Source organism: Acinonyx jubatus, chromosome B1, assembly GCF_027475565.1.
Source record: "Acinonyx jubatus isolate Ajub_Pintada_27869175 chromosome B1, VMU_Ajub_asm_v1.0, whole genome shotgun sequence".
Taxonomy (NCBI): Eukaryota; Metazoa; Chordata; class Mammalia; order Carnivora; family Felidae; genus Acinonyx; species Acinonyx jubatus.
In genome coordinates, this window is record NC_069382.1 from 73,017,491 (window position 1) to 73,038,158 (window position 20,668).

The 20,668-nt window shown below is 43.1% G+C and overlaps 1 protein-coding gene across 3 annotated transcripts in view; it reads left to right on the forward strand.

Moving 5' to 3' along the window:
- The first annotated feature begins 17,901 nt into the window (after positions 1 to 17,901).
- Positions 17,902 to 20,668, forward strand: part of TMEM154 (transmembrane protein 154) — a 52,448-nt gene continuing 49,681 nt past the window's right edge. For 2 of the 3 annotated variants that reach the window (XM_015080645.3, XM_015080643.3), the window contains exon 1: positions 17,902 to 18,108. In XM_015080645.3, the coding sequence (XP_014936131.1) occupies positions 18,021 to 18,108 (88 nt within the window). In that variant the 5' untranslated portion in view covers positions 17,902 to 18,020. The remainder of the gene's footprint in view (positions 18,109 to 20,668) is intronic. The other variant, XM_015080644.3, reaches the window with a different exon arrangement.

Here is a 20,668-nt window from a genome sequence, read left to right on the forward strand (position 1 = left end):
TGTTTCCGATTCTGTGTCTCCCTCTCTCTCTGCCCCTCCCCCGTTCATGCTCTGTCTCTCTCTGTCCCAAAAATAAAAATAAACGTTGAAAAAAAAGAAAAAGAAACCTAACATATTCATATACATATCGAAATTTAGAATATATGTGGGTAAGAAATGCCAGAATCTTAAATACAGTTCTCTTTGGGAAGTGAGATTACAAGCAATTTCATTAATTTTCTTCTTGCTTCTCTGAGGATTTAAAATTTTCTATGATTGACGCATCCGTTTTTTAGTTGTTTTTCAATAGTTTATTTTATTTTTTTAGTTTGTTTTGAGAGAGAGAAAGAGAGCATGAGCGGGGGAGGGGCAGAGAAAGAGGAAGAATCTCAAACAGACTCCACGAGCCCCATGTGGGGCTCGAACTCATGGAGATCATGATCTGAGCCAAAATCAAGTGTCAGATGCTTAACCAACTGAGTCACCCAGGCACCCCTCAATTGTTTAATTTTTTAAAAAGCAAAAAATGAAATTGGAAAAGCAATTCCCTGCATGCTCACAGGACACCAAACAGGAAATGCTTGTGTTAAGTAAGGTCTCACTGCTGCACCTGAGGTTCCATTCTGGAAGAATACAAAGCTTTGCTTGACCATAAGACCTGGTTTGTCCAACACTGTCTCAGTTTTAGCACTGAAGCTTGGCAAACCAGGACAGTTGGTCACCCTACTGCCTGGCCCTCTCCATCTTCTTCTTTTTGCTTGATCCACCGTGGCCACCAACCAGTCTCTGCATGGCCCTTCTCTCATGTATCTGGCTCTGCCTTTGCTGGGGAGGTTCAGCTCAGTTGAGTCTTGCGGACAGGGAGGAGCCTCAGGAGCATCATTTAGGTCTGTTGGCTCAAGGGAGGCTCAGCAGTAGAGGGCTAATGTGAAGAGGCAATTGATCTGAACTCACTACCCAGGGGAGGGAGTGCAAGCAAAGCCTGTGGGACACGAAAAGTTGAAGATTCAGTAGAAGAGTCAGTGTTACGAAGGGAGCTGTTGATAGTGCTCCATGGTAGTGCTTCTCAAGAGGGTAAAGAGAAGGAGGGAATAACAGTTGAGGTCTTCTTCCTTTTGACATGAATTATTTGGGGACTTTGGTTAGCTGTATTTCTCCATTTTCGTTTAAATATGTTATATTTGCCTAATCTGGAAATCTTGGTTTACAAAGGGTTCATTCTCAATCAGTGGTTCTCAATCCTGGCTGCATACAAAAATCACCTGAGAAGTTTCAAGAAAATATATGTATTTTATATATATATATAATAAATATATATTATGTATAATAAATAAATATATAATTATATATAAGGAATTTACATATATTACATATAATATGAAAGTTTACATAAAGGAGTTTTATATATTGTAATTACAGACTGTGTAATAATATGTAATTAACATATATGATAAAATATTATATAAATTCCTTTATATATATAATTATATGATACATATATATAATTTCCTAAGGATATATTTAAAAGACTTCATATAGGGGTGCCTGGATGGCTTAGTGGGTTAAGCGTCCGACTTTGACTCAGGTCATGATCTCATGGTTTGTGGGTTTAAGCCGCGCATCGGGCTCTGTGCTGATGGCTCGGAGCCTGGAGCCTGCTTCAGATTCTGTGTCTCCCTCTCTCTCTCTGCCACTTCCCCAGTTGTGCTCTGTCTCTTTCTCTCTCTCTCTCTCTCTCAAAAATAAAATGTAAAAAAAATTTTTTAAAGACTTCATATATATATAATTATATATGTAAATTGTAATACAATTGTACATATATATGTAATAATGTATATATTACATATGTAACATGTAATAACATGCATATGACATATGATATACATATTATATTTGCTATTTTATATATAAAATAAAATTATATATAATAAAATGTATTAGGAATTCACATATATGATATTATTACATAGGGTATATAAAGGAATTTACACATATGATAATGTTATATTTGTAATATATATAATTATTATATATGTAAATTCCTTTAGATATATGAACTTACATATTACATGTAATAATATATTAATATAGATTCATTTATACATTCTATATGTCGTTACATAAATTCCTTGGGTTCCTTACAACCTTCTTTGTTTCCTCTCTGCCCTTACCCTCGTGAGAAGCATTACTACAAAACACTATCTTTCTAATCTCAGGGAGTCTAGTCACAGTTGAGAATCATTGATTCAGACATTTAAGATAAGGAAATGAGTCAGCAGGTCCTATCCACACCGTGGACAAGGGCAGGTAGGCAGTAAGGCATGCAGAAGAGAAGGAATCTGTCTGTAGAGACATGTGAGTCAAGGAAATGGTTCAAGAAATGGTCCAGAGGCCTGGATTCTGGTCCTTTAATGTTCAGGACTCCAGAAATCTTTCTCCAAGTCAATAGGAAGTGGCTTACCTTGTAGGCACTGGTGATTCAATGAAGGGTCAGCGGTGTGGGCCATGAGCCCCTGGCATCCAGTGCATTAAACTAAGGGATTAAGCAAGCACAAATGTCAGAGAGGGGATGGAAATGAGTCAGGAAGGGCACATGGCTAGGACACATGACCAAGATTGAGATAAAAGGGTTGCTCATGCTTGATGAGAAAGCCAAGTACCCGACGAGCCTAGATAGGGTAACTTTTTGAGGGAGTGTTTGGCTGAGTTGTTGACCACCATGGTTTGCTTTTAATGGCCATATCCAGTCTCTGTGGGACCCATGCTGTGCCCATCCAAAGCAGCTGCACTAATGGGTTGCTGGCTAGCGGGGGGACCAGCCCTGTCTGGAGGTGAGGACATTGTGTTCCCAGCAGGTGTTCAGAAAACATAAAAGACATCAGTCAAGGATTTCAGCATCAGCCTATGCTTTCCCAGCCTGGGTGGTCTTATTGGAGGGTCAGATTTGTATGGGTAGGACGGGTATATGCAGACCTGTTGGAGAAAAGAAATGAGCTGCTTGCATATTTGCTTTATCTTTTCCTCAATGTTTTTCCCTAAATGTTCTTAGCTGTGCAAGATATAAGCAGCAAATGTGAGAAGGCAAAGAGCCACGGAGAGCAAGAGCCCTTTCTGACCCTCAGCTCTTAACCCTGAGGCTCTCAGCCAGTGGTTCAAAGTTATGGCTGTACAGTAGAATCACCTAAGGATTTCTTAAGAATGCAAATGCCAGGTCCCCACCCTCAAGGATTCCGGCTTAATGGGCTTGAGGTGGATCTGTGATACCACATTATATAAATATCCTCCAGGTTATTCTGAAGTGTAGCAGGGTGACAACCACTGACTTTGAAGGGGCAGCCAAATAGGGGGTCAGTCAGGAGTGGTCAGAGGGCCTGTTGGCCCAGCGCAAGGGCATTAACCCTGGGACTGGTCCAGTGTTGGTTTTTATTTTGCCCTTTTTGCCTATTGATCTTTTACATCTTACAAGGCTTGATGTTTTAAAATGTCTATTTTCCTTTTGGATCCTCAAATTTTATCTCCATCAGAATCACCAGGAAAACTTGTTAAAACAGAATTAAAAATAGACCTACCCTATGACCCAGCAATAGCACTGCTAGGAATTTACCCAAGGGATACAGGAGTGCTGACGCACAGGGGCACTTGTACCCCAATGTTTATAGCAGCACTCTCAACAATAGCCAAATTATGGAAAGAGCCAAAATGTCCATTAACTGACGAATGGATAAAGAAATTGTGGTTTATATACACAATGGAATACTATGTGGCAATGAGAAAGAATGAAATACGGCCTTTTGTAGCAACGTGGATGGAACTGGAGAGTGTGATGCTAAGTGAAATAAGTCATACAGAGAAAGACAGATACCATATGTTTTCACTCTTATGTGGATCCTGACAAACTTAACAGAAGTCCATGGGGGAGGGGAAGAAAAAAAGAGGTTAGAGAGGGAGACAGCCAAAGCATAAGAGACTCTTAAAAACTGAGAACAAACTGAGGGTTGATGGGGGGTGGGAGGGAGGGGAGGGTGGGTGATGGGTATTGAGGAGGGCACCTGTTGGGATGAGCACTGGGTGTTGTATGGAAACCAATTTGACAATAAATTTCATAGTTAAAAAAAAAAAAAAAACAGATTGCTGGGCCCCACTCCAGGAGTTTGTGACTCAGGAGCCCTGGGGAGGAGCCCAGTCATTTGCATTTCCAACAAGTCCCCAGGTTACCCTGGTGCTGCCTCTCCAAGAACCACACTTTGAGAACTGCTGTCTTATTTTCTCCTTTCATCCTTTAAGTATTTTGGTTCTCTGGATTTAGTGTTTAGCTAGATCTTAATTTTCCTCAGCTTTTGTTTCCCTCTTCCCATTAAACTATGCTACACTTGATTTTTTCCTATAGTTTATTTAGATTTTTCTTACTGCCTTTAATTTACACTTCATTTTATTTATCTATCTATGTATCTATCATCATCTATCTTTTTTTGTTTGTTTGTTTTTGCCCCTTTGGCCCACGTAACAGACTGTTAGTTGCCCACTCAAGGGTCATTTTATATCCCCCTTTCCTGTTAGCCCTGCCCCAGTTTTGTTGAGGTGTTGAGTGGTCATCGGCCTCATGAGAGCCTCTAAAGTCTCAGGGGTGATCTTTTTTCCAGCTTCATTAAGGTGTAATTTATGGGGCACCTGGGTGGCTCAGTTGATTAAGCATCCAACTCTTGGTTTTGGCTCAGGTCATGATCTCGTAGTTTGTGAGTTTGAGCCCCGTGTTGGGCTCTATGCTGACAGTGTGGAGCCTATTTGGGGTTCTATCTTTCCCTCTGTCTCTCTTTCTCCTCCTCCCCTGCTTGTGCTCTCTCTCTCTCTCTCAAGATAAATAAATAAACTCTAAAAAAAAGTGACTGGCAAATATATTAATTAAAAAAACTGTAATTGACAAATGATATTGTAAGATAAAGTGGACATCATGATGATTTGATGCACATATACACTATGAAAAGGTTTTTCCCATCTAGTTAATTAACACACCCATCACCTCACATGTTTATCTTTTATATGTGTATATGTGGAGGACTTTTAAATTCTACCATCTTCGCAAATTTCATTTATGTAAGACAGTGTTATCAGGGGTGACTCTTAATTAGACCAACCCAAGAAAGGTAATTCTACTTCCTTTGCCAGTGACTAGCGTAAAAATGGCAATGTGAAGGGAAGTCAGCTGGGGGGCCCTGGGAAAGTTTTCCTTGTAAGAGGAACCAAGAACGTTCTTTGTGCCAGACTTCAGACTGTTGTGCGAAGGTTTGATCCTTAGAGAAGGAATAGCCATGTAGCATCTGTGAGGGAACAAGCCTCAAGACCAAAGTCAATCCCCTGAAGATAGCAGAGCGGAAAGGTGGAAGGAAACCAGGACCTTGATGATGTCCTTGAGCCCCTGAACTAACTCTGGACCCGCTTTGTTTCCAGACTTTTTGTCACGTGAGATTCTCCTTGTTTAAGCCATTTTAAATTAGGTCGTCTTTTTCTTGAAACCCAAAGCATCCTATGTGATAACATGTTATTTTAACCATCTTAAGATCACTCTATTTTTATTTGTTTGCAGATATTTGTGGATACATCTTAAATTTCTTGAGATCAGGGATCACGACATTTTTTTGTTTAAAAAAATGCCTCATTTTTTAAAGAGCAATTTTAGGTTCACAGCAAAATTAAGGTGCAGAGATTAACCATATACCCCTTCCCCCCCATATATATAGCTTTCCCCATTAAAACATCTTCCACCAAAGTGGTGTATTTGTTACAGTTGAGGAAGCTACACTGACACTTTCCAAAAGTTTATATCAGAGTTCACCTTTGGTGTTGTTTGGACAAGCATACAACGTAAATCCACCATGACAGTGGATATCACACAAAGTTAATTTCACTGCCCTAAAAATCCTCGTACTCTGCCTGTTTATCCCTCCCTCACCCAACCCCTGGGAACTATTTATCTTTTTACTGTCTCCATAGTTTTGCCTTTTCCAGAATGGCACATCGGTTGGAATAATACAATATGTAGCCTTTTCAGATTGGTTTCTTTCACTTAGTAATATGCATTTATGTTTTCTCCCTGTCTTTTCATGGCACAGTAGTTCATTTTTTAAAATATGGTTATTTATTTATTTATTTTGAGAGAGAGAGTGTGAGCAGGGGAGGGGCAGAAAGAGAGGGAGAGAGAGAGAATCCCAAGCAGGCTCCATGCTGTCAGAGAAGAGCCAAGCCATGGGGCTCCATCTCACGGACGGGGAGATCATGACCTGAGCCGAAACAAGAGCCAGATGCTTAACTGACTGAGCCACCCAGGCGCCCCAATAGCTCATCTCTTTTTAGCACTGAATAATATTCCATTGTCTAGATGTACCACAGGTAATTTATCTACTCACTGACTGAAGGACATCTTGATTGCTCCCAAGTTTTGGCAATTATGAACAAAGATGTTTCAAACATTCATGTGTAGAAGGTTTTTGTGTGGACATAAATTTTCAACTCTTTTGGGTAAACACCAAAAAGCATGATTGCTACATTGTATGGTAAGAGATTATTTCGTTTTATAAGAAACTGCCAAACTGTCTTTGAAAGAGGCTGCACCATTTTGCATTCCCACCAGCAATAAGTAAAAATTTCTCTTGCTCCACATCCCTCACCAGTGTTTGCTGTTGTCAGCATTCCAGATTTGGGGCATTCTGATAAGATATGTTGTTTTAATTTACATTTCCCCTGATTATATATGATGTAGGGCATCTTTTCACATGTCTCATTTCCATCTGTATATCTTCTATGGTGAAGGTCTGTCAAGGTCTTTGGCCCATTGTTCAATCAGGTTGTTTGCTTTTTTATTGCTGTTTTAGTGAGTTCTTTGTATATTTTGGATTATAGTCCTTTATCAGATGTGTCTTTTGCAAATATTTTCTCCTGGTCTGGGTCTTGTCTTCCAATTATCTTGATATTGTCTTTTGGAATCATGACATTTTATGCAGAGTTTTTCCAAGGTCTCTGATACAACTCTGAGAGAACAAATTAATTATTTTGTTTCCATAAATATTAAGACTTACTTTGTATCAAACTTATGCTAATCACTTGGAACTAAAATGAAAATAAGCATATATGGGTTTTGGTTGTTCAAAACAAAAACAGGACATCTGACCACCTTTAAAGACAGAGGTTTTATTGTAAGGATGTGTGTGGATGGACCTCTCACATCTCATAGTTCTGGGCCTATCCTCTCCTTGCCTCCAGGTTATCTGACCCACGTAGGTCTCTCCTCTTATGTTTGTGAGTTCTACCCTTCTCCTTCCACTAACCAACTGCCAAAGGGCCAGAAATTCTTTCAGATTTCAGAGGGACATATTTATATTAGTTTATTATCACCTTTATAGGTAAAAGCCCTCAGGCCCACCACTCTGTGATCACTAGACAGCTTTGGGTCAAGTGCCACCTTCGGTCAGCCAATAAATACCGCAAGACAATAAAATACCCTGATATATCTTCCTTGAAACTCTAAGAAGTTAGGAATGAAAGGCACCATGACTAGCATGCTTAAAGGGTTTAAAAGGGTGATTTAGAACATAACTCCAGAACCTCTATCTTTATTCATTGTTGTAATGCCTTCACTGTGTGACCCGTTTTCCATGTTTTAGAGAGCTGTTAATGACTTCTACCTTTTCAGATCAGAAGAATGAAGTAAAACAGAATCAAAGTCTTTCTTCCAAAATCATTAATGATTCTTGGGGCATCTGGGTGACGCGGTCGGTTAAGTATACAACTCTTGATTTTGGCTCAGGTCATGATCTCATGGTTTGTGAGTTCAAGCCCTGCCTCGGGCTCTGTGCTGATAGTACAGAGCCTGCTTGGGATTCTGCTCTCCCTCTCTCTCTGCTCTTCCCCTACTCATGCTGTCTGTCTCTCAAAATAAATAAACAAATAAAATAAAATCAGTAATGATTCTTAACTTCTTTTGAGGAAAAGAAAAGGAAAGTAAGTTATCAGGGTTAAAACCAAAATGTGCTCTATAGGAACAAACAATCAATCCCCAGTGTCAGAATTTCTAAAGGACTAACAATATTTAGAAATATTAAATTAACTAGTTAAGATAAAAACAATGTATAAGGCAATGTTGTCATCCCCCCCCCCCTTACAGTCAAATACTACTTACAGTATCATACTGGCATAAACTTCAAGAATAAAAAGAGTTACCTGGAAGATAGACTAGGTTCCTCTACTTAGTTAAATGGAAAATTTTTCAAGTTTTCATTTAAATTCCAATTAACATATTCTGTAATAACATTAGTTTCAGGTGTAGAATTTAGTGATTCATCACTTACATACAAAACCCAGTGCTCATCACAAGTGCCCTCCTTCCCACCCATTACTCATTTAACCTATTCCCCCCACCCCCACCACTCCACTTCCCTCCGGTAAATCTCAGTGTGTTCTCTATAGTTTAGAGTCTGTTTCCTGGTTTCCCTTTCTCCCCGCCTTTGTATTCAACTGTTGTGTTTTTTAAATTCCACCTATGAGTGAAATCATATGATATCTGTCTTTCTCTGACTGACGTATTTCACTTAGCATAATACTCTCTAGCCCCATCCACATTGTTGCAAATGGCAAGATTTCCTCCTTTTTGATGGCTGATTTTCCATTATATTCATATCACATCTTCTTTATCTATTCATCAGTCGATGGTCATGTGGGCTTCTTCTATACTTTGGCTATCATTGATAATGCTGCTATAAACATTGGGGTACATGTGTGCTTTGAATTAGTATTTTTGAGTAATGCGATTGCTGGATCGCAGGATAGTTCTATTTTTAACTATACTGTTTTCCAGGAACATTTTTATTTTTAAATGGGAAAACACAAGTGTGATTTCAGAATTATTCTTTGAAAAAATAATTTTTCTTTCTTTTCTTTTCTTATTCCTTAAAAAAAAAAGCTCTGGAAAGAAAAAATGGGTGACGCTTTTATTTTCTGCCATCTACTGACCTGCATTTTCTCATGTTTCTACAGTGAGTGTATATACAGTGAGTGTATATGACTTTAAAATATTAAAGTGTTATATTAATATAAGAACGGTAAGAAAGTAAAAGGCAGAAATTTATTTGGTGTACGGCCCAGTGGGGTGCCATAAGTAAATAAGCGTTTTCTTTTTTAGTGCTTTTGAGGGTGATGATCTCTATTCCAGAGTTAGCAAATGTAAATGACACTAGATATCCTGGGGACACACTGTAGCCTATTTTGATTCATTGGAATTTAGAATTGTAGTAATAAACCTATTTGGGTAAGTGTCAGATGACGGCTACTTATACGAGTATTCGGGCTATGACTTCACTTGCCGTGTATTTAGATTGCACCCAAAAGGACAGCTGTGCAAGATCCTATTTTTATGTGCCTCCAATTCCTCAGTAACTTATTTCATCCAAATTGTAGCAAGCCACCCAGTCCTCAGCGAAAACCCACCAACATCAATGCAATGCTTTTAAATGCAGATCCTTTTTTGAACATGGGCAGGGGAATAAATGTTATTTAAAAGAAAATGTTTTTCATGGGGTGGACTTTCTAGACCACCTGGCAAACCATACCGCTATTTCATTGCCAAGGCATCCAGTTCCATTCCTCCAGGACTTTGTCCCTGCCTTCCTTTCCAACATTACACTCCACTTTCCAACCACACGAGATGGCCCTTCCCTGAGCAAGCCAAACGCCTCAGATCAACCCAAACAAACCTCCAGATACAGCTTTCAGGTGTTCAAATACAAAAACGCAAACATGAAAACCTCTATTCTATTGTGTTTGATTTTTTTTTTTTTCCCAAAAAAGAGGCAATGTGTTTTGCGAAACAAAACAGAACAAAACACCACCTTGAGGATGGAGAACAGTTTTACGCAATGGGAAAAAATAACTACACCAGAGGAGGAAAATTTAGGCAGCGTGTGCACTGGGGAGTAAATATTCTCCCTTGTGAAGTTTCATGAATTTAAACTCCTGGCAGGGAGAAAGCGAGAATTATCTTGTTTCTGATTTAGTAACTTGTGACCATTTACAAAGGCATAAAAGAGAATTTTAAAATCCCATTTGAAAAAGGGCCGTTTTTAGATTCTTTAATTCCTCTGTTCATTCAGCATGTGTTAATTGGTTTTAGGCTCTCTTGTGGGACAGAGCTTTGAGCTACAGGAAGTCTTCAAGTTAACTCACACATGGTTCCTGCTTACCAGAAGCCAATGGTCACTTAGGGCAGAAAGAGATTGTCTAAATTATAGAATCTACATATGTTGTGATAAAGGTCATGGGTAGAGCTAAAAGGCTGCAGGTCCTATCAATATGCTTCCTCTCCAATAAGCACTGCCATGGACAACGTTTCGAGTACAGCTGTTCAGGGACTCAAGTCCAGAAATGCCATGAGTGGTAACACAGCATGACTCAGCCATGTATATTTGCTGGCTCCGGACTGAGCAGTGGCCCTTGAAGGAGGAAGGAATAAGATGGCAGTGGCGAGTTGCGTGTGAACCGCCCTCGCTTTACCGTCTACACTGTGGTGCGATAGCCACGTTATGCAAAACTTCATGGCTTTGCCAAAAATAGCTCTTATTTTCTTCTGTGATTTTTTCCACTCAGGTTTGCAACTTGTGAAAGAAGAGTCTTAAGAGATCCACCGGTCAGCTATTGCTGCAATCCTAAATCTCCCCGTAGCTTATAATCATAGACATTCATTTTCATACCCATGGGTCTGTAAGTCAGCTGAGGTTTGGTTGAGCAAGGCTGGATTCCAGGTTTCTGACCTTGTTGAGGTCTGCTTCACATTATGGGGCTTGTGATCTCAGATCACAGAAATGCAAGGAGGCAAGCCAGATTATGTGATGGCTCTTAAAGAACTTTGCTCACACCCGGCATACTCTCTCCTCCTCCCCCCATATTTCACTGGTCAGAGCAAGTGATACATGGCCCGACCCAACATCACTAAGGCAGGAAAACAAATGCTGCCTATTTGAGTGGAAGAACTGCCAAGTAACAAGGGCGTGGACATAATTTCTATAATTCAGAGAATTATGACATACATGGGTAAGTGACGTCTTCCCACGCAGTGGAGCCGCTGCTGACCTTTGGGCACTGGAACATGGTAACTGACAGCAGTGCCCGGTGCCCCTGTGTGTTTATAAGCTGATGTGATCATAACTGCAGACTTTGAAGACTCTTGTTCCTGTCTTTAAATGAGCTTTGAGCCTGCTGCTTTCCCAAAAGGTGAAGGACACACATCCTCTTTTGTTTTCGGTGCCCTTGCCTGCCTATTCCCTTCCTCCTGCCCCTGTTCCACAGCCGCCATGCTTGTCCAGCCCACCATGTTTATGGCTGCTCTGTTCCAGATTGTCAGCTGTCAGGCAGCTCTGGGAGTCCCCTGCCCTCCATTCTCATTCAGCCCGGTGCTGTCACGTTGCTGTAAATACATGCCTGCATTTCTGAAGCTCGGTGTTGAAGAAAAGTCTTGAGAACCTGGCTGGGCTCTATGTAAACAGGTCCTGTCTTTGGAAGCAGAGGGCCAGCTCTCCTCTGAAGATGTTTATGTGAGCTTGCCCCCCAAAGAATCTCACAGCCTCATAGTAAGTATGTGGGTACTCGTGCTATAGAGGCTATCTAGTCAACGCCGCTGTTTTATTTACTTTTTTTTTTTTAAGCTTATTTATTTATTTTGAGAGAGAGAGAGTGCGAGCTAGGAAGGGACGCAGAGAGAGAGAGGGAGAGAGGGAATCCCAAGCAGGCTCTGCACAGTTGTTTCTCCTTATTTCTTTCTTATTCTGATTTGCAATTTCCCCCGAAACCTCTCTGCCTTTATATGTTCTAGTGCCTCAGCCTTGGTGCTGAGGATTCAATTGGGCCGGACACCATCAGCTGAATCTAGGAAGTCAAATGAAACACGAAAACCAATAAAAGGCAAAGCATTTATCATTCTGAAGTGGATGGTGCAGATACTACGTATTTGCTAATGACATATGCCCAACTTAAAAATTACTTGACGGAACTTAGAAAAAAAAGTTATTGAGATATGATTTGATCAAAAATGAAGCAGCAGTGGAAGAAGCTGAGCTCCTTTTAACAGGTGTGGGAGGCCCCCGATGAGTAAGACTGGGGCAGTCATGTGGGGAGGACTTTCTCAGATCTTCCGGGTCTATTCTGACCAACGCAGTGGGGCTGGGGACAGAGGAAGGGCCCTTAGCTGTGCGGGAGGCAGGAGAGAGACTTCTGGGAGGGCTCCCTAGTGGAGGTATCTCCCAAAGATGTCCTGAAAGATGAGTTGCATTAGCCAGGGAAATAAATGTTCCTAGAAGTGGTAAGGGAAGCTGGGCTAAGGAAAGTTACACAGTCAAGCTTTACTTTTAATTCCAGGCTTCCTGGCAAACAAGGCAAAAAGGGGAACAAAATATAAGTACTATTTATTTCTTACTATGTGAGAATGGGGAAATACCTTTCCAGGAGCTAAAAACGAAACTCTAGAATAGTGATTCTCGAGTTTTAGCATGTGTAAAAATCCCCTCAAACATCATTAAACATGCAGAGTTGTAGACCTGAGCTCCAGAGATTCTGACCCAGTAGTTCTGAGGTGGGGTCCAGGACTCTCAAATAAACAAGCCCACCCAAATAATTCCAATGTAGGTTCCTCTTTCCACCCACTTAAAAAAAAATAGTGCTATAAAAGGAATTTTTTTAATTTACCTGCTCTTCATTTGTTCATTCAAAAAAAATATTAGGCACTGCCCTAAATGCTGGGGATAGACTGGAGAACAAGACAGAAAGGTCTTCTGCCCCCAGGGAGACTCTGGTCAGTTAGAGGATGGCCTCTGGGTCCCTGGACCGGTCAGCCTCTTCTCCTCAGGTGCTCCCCCAAAGGCCCTCCAGACCCGAGATCGGCACTGTGTCCCACATGCTAATCGCCACTTCTGTTCCTAACCACAGTCTTTCTCAGTTTCGTTTTTGGTGACAAGGCCATCTGCCCAGATCCTGGAGACTCTGTCACAGAGCAGGGGCAAGCTGAGGCCTATGGTGGGAGGCCCTAGGATTCTCCAAATGTTGCAGCAGCTTCTCTGAGTGACCAGTTGAAGAGGGTGTTACCAGAGTCAGCAGCAGCCTGAATTCAGGGACAGAGACCACTGAGGGTTCTGACAAGTGCAGATGGGCACTCGGTCAGGATGGACCAGCTTCAAAGACAGTGTGCTACTGACTGAATATTTTTTGTCTTCCCCCAGTTCAGATGTTGGAGCCCTCCCCTGCCAATATGATGGTATTTGGAGGTGGGGCCTTTGGGAGGTGCTAAGGTTTGATGGGGTCATGAGGGTGAGGCCCTCGTGATGAGATTAGTCTCTCATAAGGGACACCAGGGAGTTTTCAATGCCATGTGAGGACACAGCAAGAAGGCAGTGATCTATAAACCAGGTAAAGGGTCTCCTGAGAACATGACCATGTGGGCATCCTGATCTTGGACTTTCAGTTTCCAGAACTATGAGAAAATACAGTTGACCCTTGAACAGCATGGGTTTGAACTGCATGGGTCTATTTATACACAGATTTTCTTTGATATGGTATAGCACTGTCAGTGTATTCTCTGCCTTATGATTCTCTTAATAACATTTTCTTTTCCCCAGCTTCCTTTAGTGTAAGAATTCAGTCTATAATATATACACAAAATTTGCGTGAATGGACGGACTATTTGCGTTATTCGTAAGGATTCTGGTCAACGGTAGGCTATGAGTAGTTAAGTTTTGGGGGAGTCAAAGTTATACTGGATTTTTGACTATGTGAAGGGTTGGTGCCCCTAACCCCTGTGTTTTTCAAAGGTCAACTGTAAATGTTGTTGGAGCCACCCGATCTATGGTATCTTGTATGGCAGTCCAAGCTCACCAAGATACAACAGAATTGCCGTCAGCCCCTCTCCTCGCCGTAGTTTCTCTGCACATTCTGGGGCTCAGTTTAATCCTGCCCCAGCCCTGCCCTGCCCACTTATCTGCATGGGGGCTCATGCAGGAGCCTACTCTTCCTACTACCATGTCTGAGATCCGGCCTTCTTGTCAAGCAAGCACTGAAGAGTCATCAGCTACCACCATCTAGCATTTAGACAGAGAAAAAAGCTTCAGAAAGTGTGTGCATGTGTCTCAGTGTGGGTGGATGTTTTGTGTGAGTATGCATGTGGGTGTGTTGAGAGACAATATATAGATGGACAAAGGCCAGACCATATATGTAATAATAAGACTGTAACGCACTGTCTGGAGCAAACAACTCAGGAACCCAGACTGCTATAAATCAAATTTGTACAAGTCAGACCCTATCTCTAGTAACTGGTTCATAACAACAGGCCCTACCTTTATTCTTTTTCCTAGTTGGAAGAGCCAAATATGGACCCCTAACCAGACACCAGAGCCAGTAATTAGAACTCGATTCTAGTTCCTCAGGTCAACATCCTCCTCTAAGGGCATACTCGAAGCCTTCTCTTTTCTGTCCGCCATCAAGTTTTCCTACTCCTCTAACTGCCTTTGCGTCTTGGCCAAAATGCAAGTGATGGTGGTCGACTCCTTTGCTACAGCAAGTTCGGAATAAACAGTGTCTGCTTGTTCTCATTTGGATAAGTGTGCGGGAGTGTGTAAGCATGTGTATGTGAGCGTGTGTGTGTGTGTGTGTGTGCATCTGTGTGTGTTGAGAATGGCAAGGTTGTGGAGGAAGGAGAATTATACAGGGGGAGCCTGCACTCACTGTGAGATCTTATCACTTTTTGGTTTGCTCCCTGGATGTCCCTTCTTTCAGGGCCAATGGGGAGGGAGGGGTGGGCAGGGAGGAGGCAGGAAGGGAGGGACGAGGATTTGGATGACAGTCACTTCTGTAATACAGACACTTGATTATAACAGCCAAACTTTGGGGGGAAGTAATAGAGTCCCCAGAACCTGTAACCAGTTTCCTCCCCTGACCTTCTGAGCATGACAAGGTCTCATTGCATTTCCCAGCCATCATCCTTCCTTCCTTTCTTCCCTTTCTCCTCTTATCGTTGAAAGCCAATGGCAGGCCCCAAGATGAGGTCGTGTGCCTGCCTATGGGCCTGTATTCCCTCTAGAGTCTCCCCCGAATCTTGTGGTTGTGACTGGGCCCCTGACTTCCTGTTACAAGCTTATCAGGATTTAATCTGAGGCCAGGCAGCCTCTTGCCCAAATTAGCGGTTAGTAAAATTAGAACAAACAGAGGTAAATAGCCCTTACCTAGCACACGGTATCCCTGTGATTTTAACTGCAGCACAGAGATTACCGAGGTGCTACAATTTTCTGATCGGTGATGGTGATTTTCCACCCTTAAGATAAGCTTAATCACGCTAAGGTTCTTAGAGAGCACAAGGGTCAAAAGAAAATGACATGGTTGTGCAGGCTTTCTCCAAGGCCTCAGTTTATTTTGCACATCATTCTAACTGATGTAGTGTTGCTCTGCTCAGGAGCAAAGCAGGGCACGCTGGGAAAACTTGCGAGGAGCTACCTGGCGGTGCTGCGGGGCTCCATAGAAAACTGCAGAGAAGAGTCTGTGGTCCAGCCACAGACACCTGACTCTGCAATCCCTCCCCTCTCTCCTCCCCTCTCCTTCCCTCCCCCTGAGCCCTGGGCCTCCTCTCCTGCCCGCGCTTGTCACAGATGGGGATGTGCTGCTAATACAGGAATATCTGCCAACCAGACTCAGCGCTAGTGGTGGTGGTCGGGGGCGGGGGGGGGGGGGGGGGGGTAGGGGTGGGTGGGGGTGGGTGCGGGGCCTGCGCGCTTGCTCAGGGAAGAGTCTGATTACCAGGTCTTTCCCTGTTGTTTTCCAATCAATCGTCCATTTTTGAACTTGCCTATTTTCTTCAGCTGTTTGTCCTGTATTGTCATCTAAGCTGCAAAAGCATATTTTATCAGCTGACTTAAGCCAGCTTAAAACATTAAAATGAATACAGTAAATCCTTTATCAAACTGAACATTTCATGAATCACCAACGCATTTCTTGTGAATGAGAATGAAGGGCACTGAAAAGCAGCAACGCACTAACCCAATTCCATTTACCGCGAGTGTTCACACCAACGGGATCACTGGAGAGGAAGCTGACTGGAAGGGGGTGACGCATGGTACCTGCAGGCAGGGGTTAGACACAGGACGGGTGTCCAATGCCTCTCTCTCTCTGCCTGCCTTTCTTGGCATCTCCACAAACACGATTATGGAATTTCACTCCTTAGTGCTTAGGCCCTCAACCCAAACCAAGGGAAGCACTTCCATTAGAACACAAAAACCGAAAACACTCTAATCTCCCCAGCTGGCTGGTCTAAACAGACACCCCCTTCCTGCATTGTTTCAACTGGGCAGGGTTTCCACCCCCTTTCTACTCCTCCAACTCAGTCCTATTCTGTTGCTAACAACCTCTGAGAAATGTATTGTTATGTAAGGAGGAAGAAAAGTGGAATGCGGATTCTAGGCCCCCTTCCCCCACCAGAGCAAATTCTACTTCAGAAAGGGGCCCTTTAAAAGATCACTTCTTTTTTTTTTTTTTTTTACCATAGATCCAGCCATCAAGCTCTTTGGTATTTTCCCAAAGGGGTTAAAAACTCAGGTCTGTACAAGTGCTTGCACACGGATGTTGCCGGCAGCTTTATTCGTAATTGCCAAAACTTGGAAGCAGCCAAGACATCCTTCGGTAGGTGAATAAATTAAGAAGTGTGGTACGTTCAGACGATGTAGCGTTATTCAGCACCAAAAAGGAATGAGCTTATCACGCCACGAAAAGTCACGGAGGAACCTTAAATGCCTATTACTAAGTGAAGGAAGCCAATCTGAAAAGGCTACATACCGTATGATTCCAACCATGTGCCATTTGGGGAAAGGCAAAACTACGGAGGCAGTAAAAAGATCAGTGGTTGCCTGGGGTTAGGGTGGAAGGAGGGAGGAGTTGGTGGAGCATGGAGAATTTTTAGGGCAGGGAAATGATTCTGGAGGATACGATCATGGTAGGTTTATGTCCTTACACGTTTGCCGAACCCATAGAATGTGCAACACATGAGAGAATGTAAACTATGGATTTGGGGTGATTACGATGTATCAGTGCAGGTTCATTCGTTGTGACAACTGTACCACTTTAGGAGGATGTTGATCATGGGGGAGGCTGGGCATGTGTGGGGGTTGGGCTATATGGGAACTTTCTGTACCTTCCTCTTAATTATGCTGTGAACCTCAAACTGTTCTAAAAAAAATTAAGGCTTTATAAAGAAAAAAATATAAAAATAAAAACAAACAGTAAAAATCATTTATCTCTAGGGAAGCAGAGCACATCCAGGCATGTGGATAGCATTGTCCTTTCTCTTCCTAGGAGTGAGGCGGCACTCAGGGCCCCGCAATGGTGATGTGCTTGGCTGCAGAGAGGTGGCCCGGTCATTTTCTGATGGTACAGGTACGTCCGCTCTCTGGGCCTGAGCTGTCCAACACAGCAGCTACACGAGTTATTTTAATTTAAATTAATAAAAAGAAAACTACAAATTCATTTTGCACTGGTCTCATCTCAAGTGCCCAATAGCCTATGTAGCTAATGGCTACTGCACTGGACAGTGCAGATTTGGGACATTTCCAGCATCTCAGAAAGTTCTACTGAATACTGCTGCTCTAAACTCTGGGCAGCCCCAGATTCTCACCTGGGGATTGAGTAAAATCACAAATGGAGAATGCTTGTGGTCCAGGACCCTCAGTCCCAGATCCCAAAAGCCATCTGAGCAATCGACACTGTTTTCTAAGAGACAATTACAAAAGATGGGGGCCCGTGGCAGGGCCGGGACTGAAAAGGGCTTGAGAGGTGTTACTGACTGAATCAGTGCTTGCAGAGCAACTTCTCTTTTGCAATCCTTGCTGGTCTGACAGGCTCCTGCAGAATTACATCACTTCCTAAAAAACAGGCAAACACCTCTCCTTCAAGTCAGCACCAACCCAAACAAGCAGGAAACAGGAAATGTTCAGGTTTCAGGGAGACTGAAGCCCAGCGCAGCTCAGCACAGCATCATGCCGGGGCGAGCTGACAGGAAGGCTTCCGGGGCTGCCCTCGTCTTTGCCCTGGTGATCGCGCTCCTTCCCACCAGCCAGGCTCTGGGTAAGCTACCTCCCGGCTTTCCACCCCGGGAAAGGAGGATTACGAGGCTTGTTTAGTGCCCCGGGCTACAGAACTCTGCCGGGGAGGGGAACACCCAGAAAATCCAGTCCTTTCTGTGAAAGAAGGAGAGAAAATCAGGATTGTAGTTTGGGGGGGTGGGGATGGGGGGCTTGGCTGGCTTTCCCCGCAGCTGGCCAATCCTGCCCCAGTTCACTCACGTGGGGTCCCTGTAATTTACCAGCTCTAACGGGCATATTAAGAAAACCATAAACTTTTTGGCAGTTTGTGCAAAAGAACATTTCAGTCAGCTGAAACAGAGAAATAATGAATTTACTTTTAATAAGGTGGGCTGAGAAATCTGCTAGTCCTAAAACCTCTTGTGAAAAACTTGGGTATGGAAATATACGGCTAGAAATTATACCAAAGAAAAACAGTAAGTTAAAAAAAAAAAGTAAACAAAATTATCTGAGGAGTTACCAGGCACCCATTCCAACTTATCAAGAGAAGTCTTTCATCTGTTTTTCTTTGATCTTGTTACGTTGGGGGATATTTTCTTTGCATTGATTGTTACTACTAAAACTTTATTGTTTTTTTTAATTTAATCTCTTTAAATCTTTAGATTAAATCTTTTTAAAATCAGTGTGTGTGTGTGTGTGTGTGTGTGTGTGTGTGAGAGAGAGAGAGGCAGAGCATGAGGGGGGGAAGGGCAGAGAGAGAGGGAGACACAGAATCTGAAGCAGGCTCCAGGCTCTGAGCTGTCAGCACAGAGCCTGATGTGGGGCTCAAACTCATGAAACGTGAGATCACGACCTGTGCCGAAGTCGGACGCTTAACCGACTGAGCCATCCAGGCGTACCGTGAAACTTTATTTTGAAAAGTGATGTGATTGTAGCCAATCAAAGGTATCGGAAAAGACAAAATGTTAAATCTCCGTATTTTGAGCTAAGAGCAGCAATTGATTTATACCCTTGACAGTTGCTACAACAAAAGCACGATCAGCCTCAATTGCCTCTTACAGCAGTTTTGTTGACTTGCCCTCGGGTAAATCAACTCATTGCCAATAGTTTATGTCAAGGGATACTACCTGCTTCTAGCGTACAGCAGTATTTCAAGCAAAAGGAAGTTCTCAAGCTACAATTCTTTAAATAGGATGGGGGCGGGGCGTGGGGGGCATCAGGCCCTGACCTAGCAGATGTGGCAATTTCCTGGAGATTCACAGTCAACACCCCACCACACCATCCCACCAATTTCGCTTGCCCTGGGTGCTCTCCATGTGGTCTTGCCAGGCATCTGAGGTGGCAAATGAAAAGCGAAAGGCAAACCATTCCAACTAGAAAGGTGTTTGGTTAAAATGGGAGGTAGTGTTTAAGATGAGCCGGGGGGCGGGGGTGCGGGGGGGGGGAGACAATGTGTTATCTTAGGCATGGTTTGGGGGCTGGGAGCGAGCACCAAGGTGACACAGCTCAAGTTGCATTTGCTGGCACAGGGGAGGTCAGAAGGCCAAGCTCCATTGCCCCGCAGCTCTTCTGACTGAGGCTCCCCTGTTCTCTCCTCTGCCCGGGTAGAGATCCCTCTGGGCCAGACTCCTGTCCCTGCGGGGCGTCCCTTCACACCCCAGGAGGCAGAGCCCAGCCATCCCACTGCCACCTGTTGTGAGTCTTAGAGGTACCACCCATGCCTCAAAGACGCGCTGAGAGTAATATTTAAGCTTGCCTGAGTATTTTCTTGTTATTTCTGAGTCCAGCGTCTGCCATGTGGGAGACGCGAAAGGATCATCTGAAGACCCAGTAAAAGTTTTCTTTCTAAAACCCACATCTGATCAGTGGCTCTTCCACGTGAAGACCTTTGGTTGCTCCTCACTGATGCCCCTTAGACTCTCACTTCAACCTCCTTTCCATGGCATCTCCTCCCACGTGCCCTCCCACTGCCCAGCCACAGTCACACCGAATGGAGCATGTGCCCCAGGCCTGTGTGGCTCATGCTAAAAGTGAATGACAAGTTCTCTTTTTTCTACTTAATGAACTCCTAAAGACCCAGACTGAGAGTTAATGCTTCCTTGATGTCTCCTCTCACTGCCCCTTGCCTGGCGTTCTGCCTTTACCTGTATTATGCCCACATAAAACTAAACTTCTATAAACATAGCTAATCACATTAAATCCTAATTGTGTATATGTCCGTATCTCCCACCGGCCTGTGAGCTCTTCAGGGAAAAATCCTCTGTAGTTCATCTTTGACTTCCTCGAACCCTGTTCGAGCAATATAATGGATTTGAGGCTGATCACTAAAAGCTGATGAGCTCCTGAAAACAAGTATCGTTAGAATGTCAGGGAAGTCAGAGGTGAAAAGCTGCATTTCAGCCAAGTGCAGGGTTTATCTGGATAATCATCCAAGACACTTACGGGGCCCTGTCTGGATTTCCAAAGTCAGAAAATGCAAAAATGCCCACCTGCAAAAAGCTGTATAATCGAAGTCAAGGGGAAGTCTCTTACAAAGACTGATTATATATTTTTAAATTAATGAATGTATATCATTGTGAGCCCATGGGGCCTAAGACTTCAGG